The sequence below is a fragment of the Chinchilla lanigera genome, unplaced genomic scaffold (assembly GCF_000276665.1).
Source record: "Chinchilla lanigera isolate Chin_1 unplaced genomic scaffold, ChiLan1.0 scaffold00049, whole genome shotgun sequence".
Classification (NCBI taxonomy): domain Eukaryota; kingdom Metazoa; phylum Chordata; class Mammalia; order Rodentia; family Chinchillidae; genus Chinchilla; species Chinchilla lanigera.
Window position 1 is genome coordinate 4,161,403 of NW_004955450.1, and position 20,374 is coordinate 4,181,776.

The 20,374-nt window shown below is 57.8% G+C and overlaps 1 protein-coding gene across 1 annotated transcript in view; it reads left to right on the forward strand.

The window, feature by feature from the left end:
• Hcn4 (hyperpolarization activated cyclic nucleotide gated potassium channel 4) overlaps positions 1-19,975 on the forward strand; it is a 41,526-nt gene extending 21,551 nt beyond the window's left edge. Inside the window, exons 4-9 of the mRNA XM_005393600.2 lie at positions 7,552-7,713; positions 9,657-9,875; positions 12,896-13,042; positions 13,147-13,387; positions 14,011-14,175; positions 14,267-19,975. Coding sequence (XP_005393657.2) covers positions 7,552-7,713; positions 9,657-9,875; positions 12,896-13,042; positions 13,147-13,387; positions 14,011-14,175; positions 14,267-15,732 — 2,400 coding nt within the window. The 3' untranslated portion in view covers positions 15,733-19,975. The remainder of the gene's footprint in view (positions 1-7,551; positions 7,714-9,656; positions 9,876-12,895; positions 13,043-13,146; positions 13,388-14,010; positions 14,176-14,266) is intronic.
• The last annotated feature ends 399 nt before the right edge of the window (positions 19,976-20,374 follow it).

Sequence of the window (20,374 nt, forward strand, 5' to 3'; positions counted from 1 at the left end):
TGTTTTGGTAACTGTCTTAGACGGTGGTCTTCTGAGACAGACCCTGAGAAGTGAAAGTGATTTGGGGGAAACTTTTCTGGGAAAGTCTGGTAAGCGCGTAGGGAAGAGGGACAGAAAAAGGTAGGAAGCCGAGTGAGAAAAGGGGGAGACATTAAGCAAAGTCCCACACAGAAGACTTGGGTCCAGCGCCACGGGCAGCTCTGGGGACGGTGTGCCCCACACCTCCAGGTCGTTCCAGGCAGGGTAATGAATTGGGACGTTTCTGTCCCCTTCCCTGTCAGTCAGTGTCCAAGGCACTCCCAAGCCTTGGTGCTAAAGGCCAAAGCAGCTTCCAACAACCCAGGAAGGGCCTCTGAGCCAGACACGGGAGCTGGGGAGAGGAGGAAGAGCACCAGGGAGCCTGCAGCCATGTGCACAAAAACCATAAGGCAATCCTGGGGTTGTAGGCACCGGGTACAGAAACTAAGTAAAAAACAGCAGATGAACTGGGTGGTCCAGCGCTATTCTGAACCACCCTAACTCATCTAAGGGCGGAAGCAGTCGTCTGTCTGCAGGAAGAAAAGAGGACTGGGGCTGTGCTAGGAAAAAGTATGGGTGACCTTGCCGGGTGCTTAGCTCTGCTGCTACCGAGTTCAGCAGCGTGGGGTGGACAGGGGTGGGGAGAGATGTGCTTGGTGAGACACTCACCTTGGCATGTGAGCTGGGCCGTGCAGCTCACTGCTGGCCTCCAGGCCTTCAGGATCCCTGTAGGATTGGATGGAAGGTCTCATGACCAGGATACAAAGCGCCCCTCCCCACCCCCGCAGCAGCCTGGGTGCTGCCTGCCGGCGATGGCTGATGGTTGGGGCATCGGCAGATTCAGGTCAGAGGCATTGTGAACACACGCGCCTCGGGAGAAGTACCTACGCCAGCGTGGCAGAACCGCTCCGTGGCAGAAATTCTCTTTGGCTTGGAAATGTTGCATTATTCCTGCTGACAAAGAGATGCAGTGACTTGCCCAAGGTCACAGGGTAGATCTCTAGCAGACCTGGCACAGAGCCCTGTGAGCTCTCTTGGCTCCAAGGAGGCGGGCAGACCCCACCTGGTATACCAGAATATGCATGCGCTTTAGAAATAGGAGGACATGTCTAAGACCCAAGTTAAAATCTCAGCTCCATGAGGCAGGAGGATCTCTGCAAGTTCGAGGCCAGCCTGAGCTACAAAGTGAGTTCAAGGCCAGCCTGAACTGCATAGTGAGACCCTGTCTTCAAAAAGACAAAAAAAAAAAAAAAAAATCTCAGCTCCACACTGCCTAGCTATGTGACCTTGGTGCCACCTAGCCCCTCTGAGCCTCATTCTCTTTATGTGCAAAGTGGGTACAGGTAGTACCTGCTGTTCATAGAGGCTTTTGCATGCATCCTGGTATAGAAAAGCTGTTTAATAGATCTCTTCCCACTCAGTTGTCCTAGTAATACTTCATTGGCTCTTCACACCTAACTGGCAACCATGCAGGGGGATTTGCTACCTCCAGATGCCGGATGGGGGAACTGAAGATCAGAGAGGTCAAATCTCCAGGAGCAGCACTTTTGACCAAGGCCTCCTGTGTCCTGGTTCCATGACTGATTCAATTAGCACCCCCTGATGGCTGTGGTGCAGCACCCGTGGGCGGCAGGACCCTGTTTGATCCAGAAGGCCTGTGGCTCTGCCCTGGGTGGGGTGACGCCCAGCTGAGACTGGGAAGCCAGGCAGTGGGATGGGGTGGTGGAGCTCTGTGTGACACGCTGGGTTTGTGGACCTGTGGAACATCTAGGCGCAGAGAGATGCTGCCTGCGGGTCCCAGCTCAGCGCTCAGAAGGGGCAGAATCTATGTGGGCGGTGGCTGGGAGGGAAGGGCAGGGGCATATTTCCAGAATGCCCTGACAGGCCTGTCTCCTGGTTTCTGTCCCCAGTAGAAATGCAGGTGGCTTCCTCGGTCCCATGTAGCTTTTTTTTTATCTTGGGACTGCAGGTGGACTACCCTCAGTAGTAGAGATGTGGCTGTTCTTTCCTGTCTGGCATCAGCTGGGGTCTGCAGGTCTCAGCACTCCTGGGGGCTGACCTTGCTTCTGCCTAAGCCCTGCGTCCTGGGGGACGTAGTAGTTGACAGAGTTGCCAGTGGCTGGGCAGGGTGAGCCCTGGGACAAAACTAACCTTGTTGTTGTTGTTGTCCCTGCACCACGTGTCCTGGGAGCTCAGGCCAGGGCTATGGCCCCATGGGCCCTCTGGCCTGGTTACCCTCTGGGCTTCCCAGAGCTGGCCAGGCAGGCTCCAATTCTGGCCTTTTTCAAGGGGAGGCAGAGCCCCCCGTGGGCCTCAGGTCAGGCCATGTCTCTGAACTGGGCATTGCTACCCAATCTCGTGGGCAGGAAGGGAGATCCCAGGAGGCCAGATGGATGGCTCCCCCGCCTCCACGTACACCCTTATCTCTCCTACCAGCTGGGGAGGAAATTGCTTTGAGCTGCTTTCTGCCGGGCATACAGCCCAGCAAAGCACTCCCCCTGGGCCCTGGGATTGGATTGGGGTTTCCCAGCTGGCCCCTGAAGCCCGGTCTGCAGGCCCTGTAGAGCCTCCTGCAGCTGTGGGTTTCTCCCAGCCTCAGCTGGGCCTGGAGGGAGCAGCAGGGCCTTTCAGGCAGTGAGACTTGGGGAGGGACATACTGAGTAGTAGAAACCCTGCTTGTCTCCTCTTCAGTGACTTGTGTGAGTGTCTAGGGACGTGCTGATGTCCCCTGAGGCTGTGGCTCTGAGGCTCAGTTCCCAGCTTGTCTCTTCAGGAACATGGTCTTGGCTCACCCTGACAGGGCCTAAAGGAGGAAGCCCAGGGTGGGGCTTGGGGGGGGGGTCTCCCTCCCACAGCGGGGGAAGCTGGTCCAAGGTGCCTGGTGAAGCCACAGCTTGCTGAAGCCCCTGACCGCTGGTCAGCCATCTCCCCATGAGATGCCCTAGGCACTGGTGACAGGGTGGGAGGAGTGGGCCAGGATGGGTGCAGACCGCCTTCAGAAGGGCATGGCCTCTGCCTCTGTCCGGTGCCATCTAGGGCAGCAGCCTCCCTCCTGAGCCTCTCCCAGCCAGCCTCTCCCCTCTGGCAGAGGTGTGAGCTTGTTACAGACATGCAGGCTATTGTTAGAAACCCTGGCCCACCCCCTTCGATGCTCCCCGGCTGGGCCCAGCACGCAGCGGCCCCATCCCGGAGGCCTCGCCTCTCCCTCAGCAGTGGCAGTGGGAATGGCAGGAGGGCAGCGAGAGGAAGGAGGCCAGGCAGGAGGCCTCCCACTGGGCCTCAGGTTCTCCATCTCCGACCTGCGAGGTGGCATCTATGAGAGGCAGCGGTGATGGAGGGGACCCAGCGCTCCAGGCTGTGCGGCGTTCTCAGGCCTCGGGTTGCTGTCCTCCATGTGGACCATCGTTCCTGAGACACAGGTGGATATTTGTCCTTTTCCTTGAGGAAAATGAGTCCCTAGAAGGAAACTCAAGCAGGTCCTGAGAAGAGGCCTTCACGGAAACGCCTTGTCAGCCTGGCCGCCAATTTCTGGTGTCTTTTCATCATGGAGAAACCAGCTGTGTTCAGAGTGCCGGGAAAGAGAGGGCAGGAGAGGAACAGTATGTGCAGACTTCGTATGGGATCCCCCTGTGGACATTGTTTCATCTGGTCCCCAAGGCAGACCTGGGAGCTTGGAATTGCTGACCCATCCCACAGATAGAGAAACTGAGGCTCTGAGAGAAAAGGCGGAAGCTGTGCTGCCCTCTAGAGCACCAGGCCGGGGACAGGGAGCTGCCCAAGCTGCTTGTCTGGTGAGCAATGCAGGTGCTCAACCCCCACCGTCAGAACCAACATCATACAAGGGGGGTTTAATGAAATATAAAGAATGAAGCAAATATTTGCCCAGGGCAGCTGCCTGGCAGGTGGCCCGGGGCCCCAGCGCGCGGCAGATGCACGAGTACTGAGCTGCTTCTCGGAGCAACATCAGCAAATCATATCAGGGCTGCTGCTGCTGGGGTGAGCATCCTTACAAGGTAGGGCCTCGTCCTGGCCTGAGTGGATTCAGCTCTGCCCCGTCCAGCTCTGCTCTGGAAGCTCAGACTTGGCCGTGCTGGGACCTCGGCTTTGCAACCATCTGCACACCGCTCCCCACGACCCTGGGCCCGCATGCCTCACCACTCAGCCCCAGGCGCTGCCACCCAAGCTCTCTGCAGGAGGCCTGAGTCTGCCCGCCTGGAGGAAACGGTGGTGCTGTTCTCACAGGGGCAAAGGCGGACCCCTGTGGGCTGCATCTGTGCAGAGTACCTGGCCCTTTTTACCTGCACCGTATGTACTAGCGGGAGCCCTGCTCAGCTACAAGCCCATCACCGTCATTGTCACCTGCACCTTCATCGTTAAGCGCTTTTCAGTTCCTGAGACCCTACCACACGCTCTGTGCCATATCCGTGGCTGAGATCACAATAAAGGCAAAATTAGAAAAAGACCTGAACTTGGGGGAAACAATGAGTTATGAAGAGGAGAAAAACACAAGTGATGCAAAAAGAAAAGAAGTCATTGCACTAAAATAGTCCAACCTCGATGCTTCTGTCGTTAAGACCAAGTGATTCATAAAGAGGAGCAGTGACAGTGGGCTGTGACAGCCTGGGACACTTTCTAGGCATGGCTCGAGGCTTTCTCTAGCTCCTCTGTGGCTTCCATTCATTCATTTCCCGCCTCATGCATGTATTGAGGCAATCCGCATGTTCCGGTGGCTACCTGTGTCAAGCGTGGAGGCACACGAAGCAAAAGGTACAGAAGAGACCCATGCCTTGTGGAGCAGTATTCCTTTAGAGGGAGAATCCCACTGTAATGTGGAGGAAATCCATGAGGGGGAAGCGTCCTAGTGAGGTGGGAGGGTAAGGCTGATGCTGCTTCACACTGGTGCAGGAAGGCCTGACCGAGGGAGAGGTCAGGAGGAGCTGGAGGAGGGACACGGGCCTGACAAACCTGAAGCCCCAAGGCAAGCAAGGACCTGAGAGAAGCCAGTGTAGCGGGCGGTGGTGGGCCCTGGGCACAGTTTGGGAAATGGGGTGAGCAAGAAGTCGGGAACCAGGGCACTGAGGCCCCAGCGGGCAGATGGAGTTCCCTCCCAGGGGCAGTGGTGATAAGGTGGAAGAGATCTCTCTAACAGCTCGCTTGAGAACAGACTGGAGGGGCAGGGAGCCTTATCAGGAGGCTGGGGCAGTTGTCGGGGGTGTTTATAATAGGGTCACACTGGACTCGGGCTGGGGATGTCTCCATTACAAGGGGGCCCAAAGGACCCAGACCGGTGAGACTGGCTGTGGTGGAGCGGGGAAGAATGGGAGGAATCCAGGCTGGCAGGTTTGAATGGCAGTGCTGTCGTGAGGTGGGGAGGAATAGGCTTTGGACGGGTCCCGGAGGAGATGGCCAGGGAGAAAGCTAGATGTGAGACAGACAGGGAGAAAGCCGGATGTCTGAACCCGTCTGTCACTCCTGTCTCCCCGTGTGTGTTGGGCATAACAGAAACAAGGAACTGGGGCATCTCAGGGACTAAAGGGAGAGGAAAAAGCAGGCTGTCCTCGGTCAGGGGAGGAGGAGTGTTGCTGATGATCTTTGGGGTCCTGTGGAATAGAGGCAACACAGCCACGTCCCGGGAGCTCCCTAGCGGTGAGACTCCCCTCACGGTACTTACAGCGCTCTCCCAGGCCAGTAGCACCCACTGCCAAGGACATCCTCAGCAGACTTCCTACCACATCAAGGGTGGGAGGGGGGAGGTGTGTGTGTGGCCTCCAGGTCTGTGGGCAGCTGGGCCTCGCAGCCCACAACAACATCTGGACAGGGAGCTGGGAGCCCGGCCAGTTCTCTGCCCATCTCCCCATGGCTCCCTGCTCTGTTGCTGGGTTCCTGGCTCTTGTTCGTTTCCTGGGTCTGACTGATTCCCCAGCCAGACTGTGAGCTCCAGGAAAGCAGGGGCAAACTTTCCTCCCTGGTTCCCACATCAAGGGGCCTTTCTTGGGCACTGACCCAGGCTGGCCTCCTGGGGCCATAGAACAGAAATTAGGGTATCTACCCAGGGCAGAAGGGCCCACTGGGAGCGCACTCTAGCACGATATCCTCCCACAGTGAGGAGTCTGGGGCTCTCTGCAACTCTTTCCAGACCTCCCGGGGCAATCTGGGACACGGCATTCCTGACTGCGATGGCTCCAGGCCCCTTCCCAGGTCTGGGCCCTGAAGGGAGCCCCTGCTTTTGAGTACACCCCTTGATCCTCACTGCAGCCTTGTGCAGGGGTGGCATGGACAGAGACTGGCTGTGGGCCGAGGTCCCTCACTGTGAGACAGTCAAGGAAGAGAAGAAAGGTGAGCCATGTTCTGGTGGTTTTCTAAAAGTTGCAAGCCTGGCCCTCCAGGGCGTTATCATGGTGTATTGGTGGGGGGCATAGCACATATTTTCTTTAATAGTGTGTCAGCCTGATTTTTAACTTTAAACACGCAAACCTGTGGTTGGTGGCTCTCTGTCTGTCCCCTTGTCCTAGATGCTCCACCGCGAGGGGCAGGCCAGGAGAGGTATATTTGCCTAGGAGTAGAATAGAAGGATCAAAATGTAGGGCTGGTGGCTGGAGGTGCCCCTCAAGTCTCCAAGACCAGATGCAATGCCAGAACTTCAAAGACCTCCCTCCAGACTTCCCTGTACCCTCCGTTTCCTCACTGCCCTATCCTGCAGGTAGGGCAAAGATGCTGGGCCCTGCCGCACCACAGCCTTCCGCACGGGCGCCCTGGGGTGCAGATGTGCAGCTGTCAGTGGGCTGGGGTCGAGGGTGCTGCTGTACTTTACCCCAGGATAAAGGAGAACCCTGCCAACTGGTACTTATTAACGAATCATAAAGATTAATTATTAATAATAACTTATCTGTTCATAATAGCTCATAATTTATTGAATGCTTCTGTACTCAGCATTAAGTATTTTAAATGTATAATTTAATTCTTTTGACAACCCACTCAGTTAATTTTGATCACCATTTTCCAGAGGAGAAAACCTGATCAGGGAGGTTTGAGGGCTTCCTCAAGGTCAGGCAGCTGGGGGGTGGGTGGGAGCCAGGCCTGGGTAACGTGGAGCCTGCGGGCCTGTGCTACCCTTGTGCAGTCTCTCAGCGCCCACTGCCCCAGGCCTGGGTTCCAAAAATTGAGGGACATGTTTAGGGATGCGTTGAGCCTTGGACCCAATTCCAGGCCACGGTTCCCTAGGCACCTCAGGGTACCCTCATGCCCCAGGCTACCCGGGGCTTCAGGTGCCTTCCTCCCGTGCATCCTGGATAGCTGCCTCTCCCGTGGGAGGCCGCATCTGCACAGGTGTCAGGAACATCACCCTGGGCCCTCCAGCCTGCACTCTGCCTTTTCCAGGCCCTGGCCTGGTGCTCCCCCTCCCCAGCCCTGGCCTGGACCTGCACTGTGCTGCCCGTGGGTGGTGCCACGGCTGCTGTGGGGTCTGATGGGAGGGGTCTTCTGTGCCTCCTGGCCACCCGCTGTTTGTGCCAATGTCTCCACCTCTACTGGCAGATCTTCCACATGACCTACGACCTGGCCAGCGCCGTGGTGCGCATTGTGAACCTCATCGGCATGATGCTCCTGCTCTGCCACTGGGATGGCTGCCTGCAGTTCCTGGTGCCCATGCTGCAGGACTTCCCCAGTGACTGCTGGGTGTCCCTCAATGACATGGTGGTGAGTGTGCCCAGCTGGCCCTCCATCGGGGTTGGAGCCACTTCTCTGAAGGCACAAATGGGTAGAGAGGATCAGGAAGTCAGAACCCCCAAGTCCCAGTATGTAGGACCTGGAGGCCCCCGCCAGGTGCAAAGGGCACATGGCTCTACCACAGCAGGCCAGAAATCCACTCAGAGCACTCTTGGCTGTGAGCTCTCCCACTTTCTTACCTCCGCTGCAACCATGAGCCTTGATACTGGGTCTGACTTCACCCAAGGACACTGACTTGGGGGACTCCGGGTGTGTCAGCATGGCAGAGCTGGCCTGATGGTCCCGCCCTCCTACCAGGCCCTTAGAAGCTGAGCCTGAGAAAGCAGAAGGCTGCCAGAGCAGTTTGCTGCCCATGCAGACTGCCAGATTGTACACAGCCACTAGTGCTCTAGGGACACAGCTGGGCTGTCCCCGCTCTCCAAACACACATCCTGGTCACCAGTAGAGTCCTGAGCAAGAAGGACTGGCAGGATGGAGCCCGACTCTGCGGGTGGGTGAGGAAATTGGACTCAGGACCCCAAGGCAGAGCCCCGTTCCTGCTGTGAACAGGAGGGGCTTCGGTAGGGTGGAGGAACCCTGTCCCTGTGTGCCTTTTCTCTGGCTCTGGCTCTGCCTCTGGGGAACCCCCTAGACTCCTTCCTAATCTATTTGGTTTGGTCTGAGGCAAATACCCAGAGCCCCAGGGGACGAACAGCTGGTTTTGAAAGAGGTGAAAGAGACCCTGAGGCGATTTCAGCATCAAACAGGCCTTTACAAAACAGCCTTTTGATGAGCTAAGTGTAAATGAACCGCCATACAGATTGAATTCCTGGTCCCTAGAGCTGGGCAGTGAGGCGGAAGCCCTGAGTGAAGGTAGCTGGGGGCTGCCCCACTCCCCTGGGTAACGTCCCTACCCACTCTGATGTAGTCTGGACCGAGCCACCAGCCCCAAAGAACTAGCTCCACTCCAGTCCAGGATGATGACCTTGAACGTGGCATGCAGCTGTGTGGGCCCCTTTGCCATCCTTCCTGCGAGTGCTGGGGACAATCTGGCACCCACAGAAGTGCTTAGGGCCCAGGGCAGGGGCTCTGCAGCTTGTGCCCAGGGTGGGTTTCTGCACAGTTGCTACCCTGTGAGCAGGGACACCAAGGAGGTAGCGCTGTGGGGCTCCCTCACCTGGCGCAATTTCCACTGTGTGTAGTGACCGCCCTGCACATGCACTAAGTTCAGGAGATGGCCCTTCTGAGCTCAGTGTTCCCACACCAGGCCTTCCTGAGACAACTGGCTTTGGAGACACAAACAGCCAAGAGCCTCCCTGACTTCCTGTCTCCTGCCTCATGCTCTAAACCAGAGATCACCTTTGGGGGCAGTGGGAGGAGAACAGCCCTGACACATGTGGGCAGATGTGGGCGGCTTTCTGTGGGAGCCTGGTTCGCTCAGTTTTAACTTCTGCTCACCCAAAAGGAGGCCAGTGTCTGCAGCTTGGTCTGCAGAACCGTCCCCTGGGGAAGTGTAGATGGTTGTACAATTGAGGTCAGTGGGGAAATGGGCTTCACTTGGCAGCTGTTTGGGGGTGGGGGGTGGAGCTGTCTCAGCAGGTGAGGGACAGCAGGGTGGCTCACCCTGGCGCCTTTTGCTATTCAGCCAGGAGACTCCAGGCTGCCTGGTGGGGCTAAGGAGTCAGAATGGGGCTAGGCTGGCTCCTGGCTCGCTGCTAGATCTGGTCTCAGGCTGGCCCCCCCACTGCAAGAGGAAGGCCTAAGGGAGAAATACCTATCATGGCAGATTGCCAGAATGGGCTTCCCTGTCCCCACCCAAGGCCTTCACCCAGCGGCAAGCCTAGGAGCCACTGGGGAGGTTAGGAATCTTCCAGTGCCAGAGGCCTCTGCACATTCACCTGCTCCCTTCTGTCCACCCATGCACCTGTCCACAGAACAACTCCTGGGGGAAGCAGTACTCCTACGCCCTCTTCAAGGCCATGAGCCACATGCTGTGCATTGGGTATGGGAAGCAGGCGCCCGTGGGCATGTCTGACGTCTGGCTCACCATGCTCAGCATGATCGTGGGTGCCACCTGCTACGCCATGTTCATCGGCCACGCCACCGCCCTCATCCAGTCCCTGGACTCCTCCCGGCGCCAGTACCAGGAGAAGGTAGGTTAGAGAGCCAGTCGGCCCAAGGCTCTCTCAGGAGGACCTGCCCATTGGTCCTTTGCAAGACAGAGCCAGGGCCAGGCCCCCTGGTGTCCAGCCCTATGATGGGGACTCCTGGTGTGTGGGAAGCGGGGGACACCTCCTAGATGAAAATGACATCATCTCCGTAGCTTCAACCTATAAATGTCTTTTCATCTGTACCCACATTCCCTCCCTCCTGCGTGACTGGGACCTGTCTCTCTGGAGCAAAGGAGTGATGCTCTCAGGGTGGACAACCAGTAGCTCCTTACATTGAGGACCTCGTCCTGCCCTGCCCTGCCTCTTGGCATTTTATGGGTTCCCACTGCTCCCAGGCCTCTCGCTGGGCTCCCATGACCGGACAGTTTTCCTCCCATCTCTCTGGCGAGGCCTCGCTCTCCTTTGCTGGTTTCTTTTCTCGGTCACCATGTGGTGGCTGGGCCCTCAGCTTTCTGATCCCACCTAGACGTCCTAGGTGTTATTGTTCTCCACCCCCGCCCCCGCATGCTTTGCGTCCATCCCCAGCAGCGGGGCCCACTTATATAACCAGCCCCACCCCGTTCTCAGCTCCAGAGCTCATTGGATGTCTCCCTGGACACCAAGCTCATCTTGTCCAAAACCAGAACACTCCCCGCCCCCGCACTCCTGCCCATCTTGCTAGTGGACAGCAGGAGCCATGTTCGCCGTCTCTGACACGAGCGCTCATCTCAAAGCAGCGTCCCCCTTCTCTCCATCCCAGCTGGCCTCTGGCCATCCTTGTCACCAGCTTTTCCCTCCCCCTGGATTTCTGCAGCACCTTGCTCACCACGGTGACCGGGAGCTGAGGCCTGGAGTTGGGCTGCCTTGGGTCTCCCTGGCATCTTCTGCGGCGAGCTGTGTGAGCCTGGCATGCTGCTGCTCGGCCCCGTGCCCCGTCCTCATCTGTACAATGGGACGATTTGAGGCGTCCTGTCCTAGGGCCCCTGAGGAGATGCACAACCCCTACATTGTGTTCGCAGAGGAAGACGTTGGCTAAGCAGGCTCCTCTCGGTGCTTCCATCCACTCTTCACGAAGCAGGGAGAGGAGCATTTAAGACGGATAAATTGGACTGAATTGTCCCTCTGTATAAGACTCGAGGAATTGCACATTGCTCCTAAGATCTGCGCTAGGCGCGTCTCCTTACCCGGCGTTTGAGGGCCCCAGTCCAGCCCCTGCCCTTCTTACGTTCAGATCCTGGCCAGGCCCTCTCCTGCCCCAGGTCTCCACCTGGGCTCTGCCTGGAACTCCCCTCTTCTGTTGCTCCTGACAGCTTCACATCTCAGCCTCAGCCTTGCTGCCTGCAACCCCCTCCCCCACCCACCCATCACGTGACCCCATAGCACACTCCATTTCTCCACCACAGCACTCTGCCCTCCTGTAATTAATTAATCATGCATAGCTGTGTGTTTAATATCCATCTCCCCTATGCAGGCCAGGGCTCCCTGAGGGCGGCATCTGGCACATAGTAGGGCTCAGGATTTATTGACTCACAGGCTGCCCATTTGCCTGGGCTGCTGTCCCCCCTGGGGTACCCGACAGATGGCAACCATTCAGGTGTGGAGGCCCAGGTCTGGGGGAACGAAGAGGAAGTCCCCAGGAGTCGGGGAGGGGAGAGGGGCTTGCTGCAGGGAGCCGAGGAAGGTGAGGAAGGAGAAGGTGGAGGAGAATTCTGGGCCCGCACGGTGTGCATGAGCGGAGATGTGTGAAAGGAGGGGAAGAAACCAGCCTGGTCAGAACAAAGTGTTCTGGGTTAGGAGTGGGGGGTTAGCGAGGGGATGTAGAGCAGGAATCAGTTTATAAAGGTCTGGATTTAACCCAGGCCAGGCAGAGGTCAGTTGGAGGGAAGCATCAAACCCCACCTAAGAATAGGTCAGGGCTTGGGTGTGTGACCTGGGGCTCAGTCTGCTACCGGGATTTGGGATAAGTTTAGAAAAAGCATTAGTGTGTGCTAGAGAGCCAGAGGCAAGCTGCATGTGACTTCTCCTTTGAGATTTTCCCTTATTTTATCCTTGGGCTGATGGATCCGTAAGTCTTCACGATTCACCCATAAATCTCTCTGAAATGTCTTACCTTCACCTGTCCCCACTACCATCTCTCCCTTGGACCACGGCAGTAACTTTTAACTCCTGCCCCGTGTCCACCCCGCTTGGTATGGGGGCAGTTCTCTAAAACACAGCTCCAGATGTGCTGCTGCCTCTGCCCCATCACCAGCTAGGAAGTCACTGGCCCCTGGGATTCACACAGCACAGAGCAGACAGGGGGCAGGTCAGTCAGAAGAACTTTGGGGAATGTCCTGCCCCAGGCCGCAGTTGCCCCTTGGCGTCTCTGCAGAGCTGTAATACTTAAGGACAGGCTCCCCTGTTCCTCATTGTTCCTGAGGCTGAAGGGACTCTTCCTTCCTGTGTGGGAAAAGTCTGTGTTGTTGCCTATTCGACATCTCCTGTTCCTTGTCCTCCTGTCCCTAGGGCCCCACACCCCACCTATAATCCAGGGACAGTCTGAGCAATGTGTAGCCTTCTCTGCCAGGATGGGCGGGGCCATTCCTTATTTGGTTTAAGGCCTTGGAAATTAGGCTCACAAAGCTCTTACACCTCTGCTTACAAGTCCTCCCCCTCCCCCTATCCCCTGGGGCTAGAGCTGCTCTCCACAAGGTGACTCAGGGTCTCAGGCATAAACATACCTCATACAGAGTCAGGCATCCTGCTTCTGCCTCCAGCCATTCTCAACAGCTACAAGCCACCAACAGTGCTCCCAGTGAAATGTAGAAATGACAGATGTTCAGGGGAAACTTCATCCCCTTCCTGGCCAGCTGGCATCCTGTAACCGGGCTTTGGACAGTCCCTATGTCCCCTACCCATCTCCACAGTACCGACCACACTGGTGGACCCCCGTCTGTCCAACAAAGCCCACAGGGTCTGAGCCTGGCTCTGGGTGCCTGCTGGGGCTCCTGGAGGTGACGTCTTGTCCCTGTCCCTGTCCTCAGTACAAGCAGGTGGAGCAGTACATGTCCTTCCACAAGCTCCCGCCTGACACCCGGCAGCGCATCCACGACTACTACGAGCACCGCTACCAGGGCAAGATGTTTGACGAGGAGAGCATTCTGGGGGAACTGAGCGAGCCGCTGCGGGAGGTGAGCTGCTGGCAGCCTGGGTGGGGCAGGGGCCAAGGCTGGGCCTTGGGCAGCTGCCTTCACCTCCTTCTTCCTGTGTCCCCCTCTGTGCCACCTCGGAGCAGGAGATCATTAACTTTAACTGCCGGAAGCTGGTGGCTTCCATGCCGCTGTTTGCCAACGCAGACCCCAACTTTGTGACGTCCATGCTGACCAAGCTGCGCTTCGAGGTCTTCCAGCCAGGGGACTACATCATCCGGGAAGGCACCATCGGCAAGAAGATGTACTTCATCCAGCACGGCGTGGTCAGCGTGCTCACCAAGGGCAACAAGGAGACGAAGCTGGCTGACGGCTCCTATTTTGGAGGTGAGGTGACCAGGGGCTCTGGGAAGCCAGGGGGCCACTACCATGGGGAGAGGCTGGAGAGAACCCTGGTGGGTGAGGTCCTGGAGGGGGGTGTCTGTGAGCCCGGCACAGGGCGTCTCAGTCCAGTCCAGCTGCGGTAGCACAGCGCCGCAGGCTGGGGGCGTGTAAACCACAGAGACGCATCTCTCGTAGATCTGCAGGCTGGAGATCCGAGATCAGAGTGCCAGCATGGTCAGCTCCAGCAAGGGTCAGCTTGCGGGCCACAGATGGCCACCATCTCGCTGTGTTCGCCTGTGCCTGAGAGATGGTGTGCCATCTCTCTGGCCTCTTTTTGGGGCAGTGATCTCATTTTTAAGGGCTCCACTCTCATGACCAAATCGCCTCCCAAAGCATCTCCACATCGATCACGCTGAGATCAGGGCTTACACCCTGCAGTCCAGGGGACATGGGTGGTCAGCCCCTTGCAGACGGGTGGCCCCAGATGGGAAAGTGTCAGGTATCCTATTTGGTATCCAGGGTGGCTGCAGCCTAGGGATGGAGCTTGTGAGCCCGAGAGGGTTCTGTACTAAACTGGGGATCAAGGTCAAGGTGGGACAGCCCCACTGAGTCTCCTGTCCCTGCAGAGATCTGCCTGCTGACCCGGGGCCGGCGCACGGCCAGCGTGAGGGCCGACACTTACTGCCGCCTGTACTCGCTGAGTGTGGACAACTTCAATGAGGTGCTGGAGGAGTACCCCATGATGCGACGGGCCTTCGAGACTGTGGCACTGGACCGCCTGGACCGCATTGGTGAGGCCGGGTGGGTTTTCCACTGCATGAGCTTACCTGCTACCCCTTGGCCCCACGCCGGCCTGAGCCTGCTCTTTATTCTATAACCCAGGCAAGAAGAACTCCATCCTCCTCCACAAAGTCCAGCATGACCTTAACTCAGGAGTCTTCAATTACCAGGAGAATGAGATCATCCAGCAGATCGTGCAGCACGACCGAGAGATGGCCCACTGTGCACACCGCGTCCAAGCTGCCTCTGCCACCCCGACCCCCACACCTGTCATCTGGACCCCGCTGATTCAGGCACCGCTGCAGGCCGCTGCGGCCACCACGTCTGTGGCCATCGCCCTCACCCACCACCCTCGCCTGCCTGCTGCCATCTTCCGCCCTCCACCGGGACCCGGGCTAGGCAACCTTGGGGCCGGGCAGACACCCAGGCACCTGAAGCGGCTGCAGTCCCTGATCCCGTCCGCGCTGGGCTCAGCCTCACCCGCCAGCAGCCCGTCCCAGGCGGACACGCCATCCTCCTCGTCCTTCCACATCCAACAGCTGGCTGGATTCTCCGCACCTGCCGGACTGAGCCCCCTCCTGCCGTCCTCCAGCTCTTCCCCGCCACCCAGGGCCTGTGGCTCCCCGGTGGCCCCCACACCGTCCTCCGCTGCAGCTGCCACGGCCACGGCTGGTTTTAGCCACTTCCACAAGGCGCTGGGTGGCTCCCTGTCCTCCTCTGACTCCCCCCTGCTTACCCCACTGCAGCCAGGTGCCCGCTCCCCACAGGCTGCTCAGCCACCACCCCCGCTGCCAGGTGCCCGGGGAGGCCTGGGACTCCTGGAGCACTTCCTGCCACCCCCGCCCTCATCCAGGTCCCCATCGTCCAGCCCTGGGCAGCTGGGCCAGCCTCCCGGGGAGCTGTCCCCAGGGCTGGCCGCTGGCCCACCAAGTACACCAGAGACACCCCCGCAGCAGCCTGAGCAACCAACCTTCCTGGCGGGGGCCTCCGGAGGGGCTTCCCCAGTAGCCTTTACCCCCCGAGGGGGCCTCACCCCTCCTGGCCACAGCCCAGGCCCCCCAAGAACTTTCCCAAGTGCCCCACCCCGGGCCTCTGGCTCCCACGGCTCCTTGCTCCTGCCACCCGCATCTAGCCCCCCAGCACCCCAGGTCCCACAGCGCCGGGGCACGCCTCCCCTCACCCCTGGCCGCCTCACCCAGGACCTCAAGCTCATCTCAGCCTCTCAGCCAGCCCTCCCCCAGGACGGGGCGCAGACTCTCCGCAGAGCCTCCCCGCACTCCTCAGGGGAGAGTGTGGCCGCCTTTCCGCTTCTCCCCAGGGCCGGGGGTGGCAGCGGGGGCAGCGGGAGCAGCGGGGGCCTTGGTCCCCCCGGGAGGCCCCCTGGTGCCATCCCCAGCCAGCATGTCACTCTGCCTCGGAAGACATCCTCAGGTTCTCTGCCACCCCCTCTTTCTTTGTTTGGGGCAAGAGCCACCTCTTCTGGGGGGCCCCCTCTGACTGCTGTACCCCAGAGGGAACCTGGGGCCAGGTCTGAGCCAGTGCGTTCCAAACTGCCGTCCAACCTATGAGGGGGGCCCTCACTCCCTCCCCGCTCTTTTTTTTCTCCCTTCTTCTTTCAGGTTTAACTGTGATTAGGAGATATACCAATAACAATAATAATTATCATTAAAGAAAACCCCACACACACCCCAGAAAAAAAACAAAAGACAGCAGAAAATAACCAGGTATTCTTAGAGCTATAGATTTTTGGTCACTTGCTTTTATAGACTATTTTAATACTCAGCACTAGGGGGAGGCGGGAGGGAGGGGGAAGCAGGCAAGGCCCAGAGGCAGAAGCCAGAGGAGGCAGGAGGGGCTCGGGCGGGGTGGGTGGAGGTGACCCGTGTTTGGGGTTCCTAGAACAGACCTGTCGTTGTACTCGTTTTAGAGCAAAAGCTCTGATTGGTTCCTTGGCTGTGAACTTGGAGCCCTACTTTCATGGGGGGTCACCTTGTCCCCCAGGAAGGGATTGCCTTGGGCGTTTTGCTGGGGAGCCTCAGACTCTGGAGTCCTTGGGACAAGGGACAAACTCGGGCCAGGGCCCAGAGGGCCTTGTGTTTTTTTTCTACTGTAACCGTAGCAAGATATGTATATGAATATGTATATGTATATGTATGTAAGATGTGTATATGTATAGCTATGTAGCGCTCTGCAGATCCATGTAGATAGCAACTCACATGTGCACACATGCGTGTGCAGCCCAGTTTCACCCCGTCGCCAGGACACCCAGGTCACCTTACATCCAGCAATCGGCCGTGGCCCACAGGCTGGGCGCTGCAGGCCCTGGGGGACATCTCTCTCCAGTCCTCAGGGGAGAGGACCCCCAGGACCTCCAGCAGGCCCCTTTTCCCATCTCTGGGCTCAAGTCCAGCCCCAGCCCAACCTGTCACCACAATATGGAAGTGGAAGACTCCTGGCCGAGCCTCTCTTCCCAGGGTCCCAAGCACACTCCATCTCCTCTGTGGCCCTCGGTTTTCCAGCTGCATAGGAGGCAGCAAGGGGACTTGTATTTATTGAGTCTGCTCTGTGCCAAGCATTGGTTTTGCACTTTACACATTAACTCCTTCAGTTTCACAAAGACTGTGAGGTAGATACTTTGATTCTCCCCATTTCACAGATGAGGAAATTGAGTTGGGGTAATTTTCCCAGAATCACAGAAGTAGCAGTGGCAGAGCTGAGACTGATTTGGGCTTTGAATCCATCCTGCCTGACTGAGGCCAAGGCCTATGTACCGTCCATCAGAAAATTGTGTTTGATGGTCCCTAAGCATGATGTGGAGGGAAGAGACCCAAGTTTAGCAGCAGTTAGGCCTGGGTTCAAATTCCAGCCCTGCCTCTTCTTAGCTGTATGACCTTGGGAAAGTTTTCTGACCTGAGTCTCTTACCTCATTTGTAAAATGAGAATAATTATGCTACTGCCTCACAAAAATCTATGAGGACCAGAGAAGAAAAAGAATGTGAAATGCCCAGCCCAGCGCCTGGCACACAGCATAGTAGGTGCTCAATAAATCACATTTCTTCTGCCCTCTACATGTGCCCAGCCCATTACTCCCACAAGTTATGGTGAAAACCCAGGGAGCTTTGGATGAGGGCTCTAAGACTTAAAATCTCAGGACTCAGGAGGTGGCTGGGCCTCCTTAAGGGCCCAAGGAAGGTACGTGGCTGGGGGAGGGAGGGTTGGGGCCAGGCCTTGAGATGTGGAAGAGCTGGAGGGAGGAGGGAAGGAAGGAGGGAGGAGGGATGGGGTAGAGTGCACAGTAGGAGGTTGCTGGGGAGGACGTGGAGTTTAGAGCCAGCTTTGGGAGCAGATCTACAGGCTGGAGGGAGGAGGACGGGCCTTGGATACCACACCAAGCAGGTGAGTTGCGCTTGGTTCTGAAGGCGGGTTACCATGTAAAAGCAGCTCAGATGTCTCCTGGGGCTCAGTAGTCCTCCCCAGCAGGACCCTGGCAGAGCCAAGGTCAGGCAGAGGTGGTTCTGGCTGCAGGACTGAAATAATGCTGAGGGCTGGTCCTGCCTTGTCCATGCAGAGCGCTCATGCCCTGAGCCAGAGTGTTGGCCTGGTCAGGTTTGGTCCCGCACCGTGCTGCGATGTGAGGCAGGCTGGTCTCTCTGTTTGGCTGCGGAGGGCTGCAGGCAATAACCCAGGAGACAAGGGGTCTGTGGTCCTAGGGAAAGACTAGAAGCCAGCTGGTCCTAGTTCCTCCTGGACTAGAGAAGCCCTGCAGGCCCAGGGGTCCTTCAGACCTGCAAGGATTTAAACAGCTGCAACCTGAGTTCTCTGCCCCCTTTCCCCACCCCGAAGGGAGGCAGCTCACAGACAACAGTGGGACTGATTCAAACCAGTCCAGTCCTGAAGGTAGCAGAAGCGGAGATGGAGGGTCCAGGGGCATAAGGAGTAAGGAGCCCCTTGCCATCAGGGCCTGGCCTAGCCACCCTCTTCTCTACTTGCACGCATTTTATAAGAGCTCTGACCCAGCCGGGGCACTCTTTTGAGACTGTGGGGCGGCCAGGTCCAGCCAGTGGGCGCTCCTGTCCCCAGCCTCCCATGAGCAATTTTCAAATCTTCCACTTTTAAAACAGATAACGGTACATACACCGTATTGTATATTTTATTTAAATAAAAAAATTCCAGCAGATGCTGCTTTCTTCTAGGGGGGTGCGGTGGGGGATAATGTTAGTGGGAACCCCAGAGTCTCGGAAGCCTGAAAGTGGCGAGAGGCGGGATGCCTGGCCCCAGCACATGTGCACTCTGGTGTGCAGATGTGCACCCCAAGAGCTTGGAGTTGTGTTCTGGGCGCCAAGGTATGCGTAGGAGTGTGTGAGGCCTGGTGTGGACACAGGTGTGCACCTGCTTACAGGATGGTGGGGCCATTAAGGAGGGTGAGAGAAAGCGTGTCTTTCGCTCATGGGGCAGAAAGGAGAGGTCGGGGAGCTATGAGACCCTGACTCGGCACTCCTGCCACCACCCCCGTCCCCAGCCACCAAGGCTCTAGGGCCACCAGCTGCCAGAGGAGGAGGGCAGTAAAAACCTTTGAGCTCATCTGGCTATCCTAGTGCTCAGACCAGCAGCAGAGAAGGTAGCTGGGGACACAAGGTGGCTGGGTTGGGGCAGAGCCTCATGGGGGTAGCTGAGGACGGAGGAGGCCTGTGTGGGTTGGTAGCTTGAGCAGAAGTGGGAGCAAGCATCTCTCTGACTCCCCACTGTGGTGCTTGGGGGCGTTGCTGGGTCTGGTCCCCCAGGGTCCCTTTCTGCCACCCCTGGCTTCAGAGGGTCCCAGCAGGCCCTGGGAGGTTGCTGGGTGGGGCAATTGCCTGGGGCTGGGGAATGGAGTCCTTAGGCCTCTGGCAGTGTCAGGAGTGCCATCTCCCGCCCTCCTCCAAGGAAGGGAAAGTCCTCAGAAAAGGGCAGGGAACCCGCCAGCCGTTCCCCATCACTACTTGTCCAGGCTGTTTCCATGGTAACAGGCCTAGGAGTCCCGTTGCTAAGGTAGGCAGCTCAGCAGGCCCTGGCATCCCCATGACAACTGCCCCCTGTGGCCAGGCTGTGGTGTTTCCTTGGGGACCCCGCAGGCACTGTACAGTCGGAGACAGACGCCACTGCTCTGGGAGCTTGCTGGGGGCAGCCGGGGCTCAGACAGCAGTGGCCACCTCTGGGAAGCCTGTCTTCTGAGGCTCGGGAGGCTTTGTGGACAGTCATCCACTGTGACAAGCCTGGGGATGCCAGGGCATTAGCCGCCAGTCCTCGCCCACCTGCAAAGGTGTCTTATCTGGTACCTGATTCCAAAAGGACACTTTGGACGTGCTTACTGATGCTGGGCCCGGGGGCGTTCTTGTGACCTCATTTCATGCTCCCAGCAACCCTACTAGGGCAGAAGGAGCCCCCATAATAGTGAGCCAAGGTGAGACTCGGAGAGGGTAGGAAGGGAGCCCACACGGTCAGCTGGGATGGAAGGATCCAGCACAGGGTGGGCGGTGTCCCTGGAACAGACAACACAGGTGTGTCATCTGTTGAAAATGAAAATGACAACGAGAATGACCGCGTGTCTGTGTGCTTTCCCTTACTCCCGTACAGCAGCGATTCTAGACAATGTCAGGAACCGGCCCTCCTACCTGGCAGACAGCTCCCACCCTGCCCCCCTTGAAATGCCACCATCCCCGTGCTTCACCTCAAGGGACATTTGCTGTGTTTATGGCTGTCAGAATGATGGAGGCCTAGGGGCTGGGGATTTAGCTCAGTGGCACAGCGCCTGCCTGGCAAGTGCAAGGTCGTGAGTTTGATTCCCGGTACTGGAAAAAAAAAAAGAATGATGGAGGCCTGAGGCTCCCCTTCTGCCTCTGTAGGACAAAACCAGCTTGGGAAGTTTCAAAGACACTTCAGAAAGTTTAGTAAATTTCTTCCTTGACTCCACATCTCACCCCAGCTGCTAACACTTGCTCTGCTCCACCTAACTCTGGATAGTTTGGCTGACTCCCTGCTGGTACCCCTCAACGAGCCCCCAGGGAAGTCACTTCCCCTCTTTCCCCTGGGATGGCTCTGGGCAAAGTCCTCATGGCCCAGGTGGCAGAATCTGGTGGCTGCTGTTCTGTCTACAGTGTGACCCAGCTGGCCAGGCCCTCCCAGCTTTGGAGTCCCCGCTACCTCCTTGCTGCCTCGCCTTTCTGCCCAGCC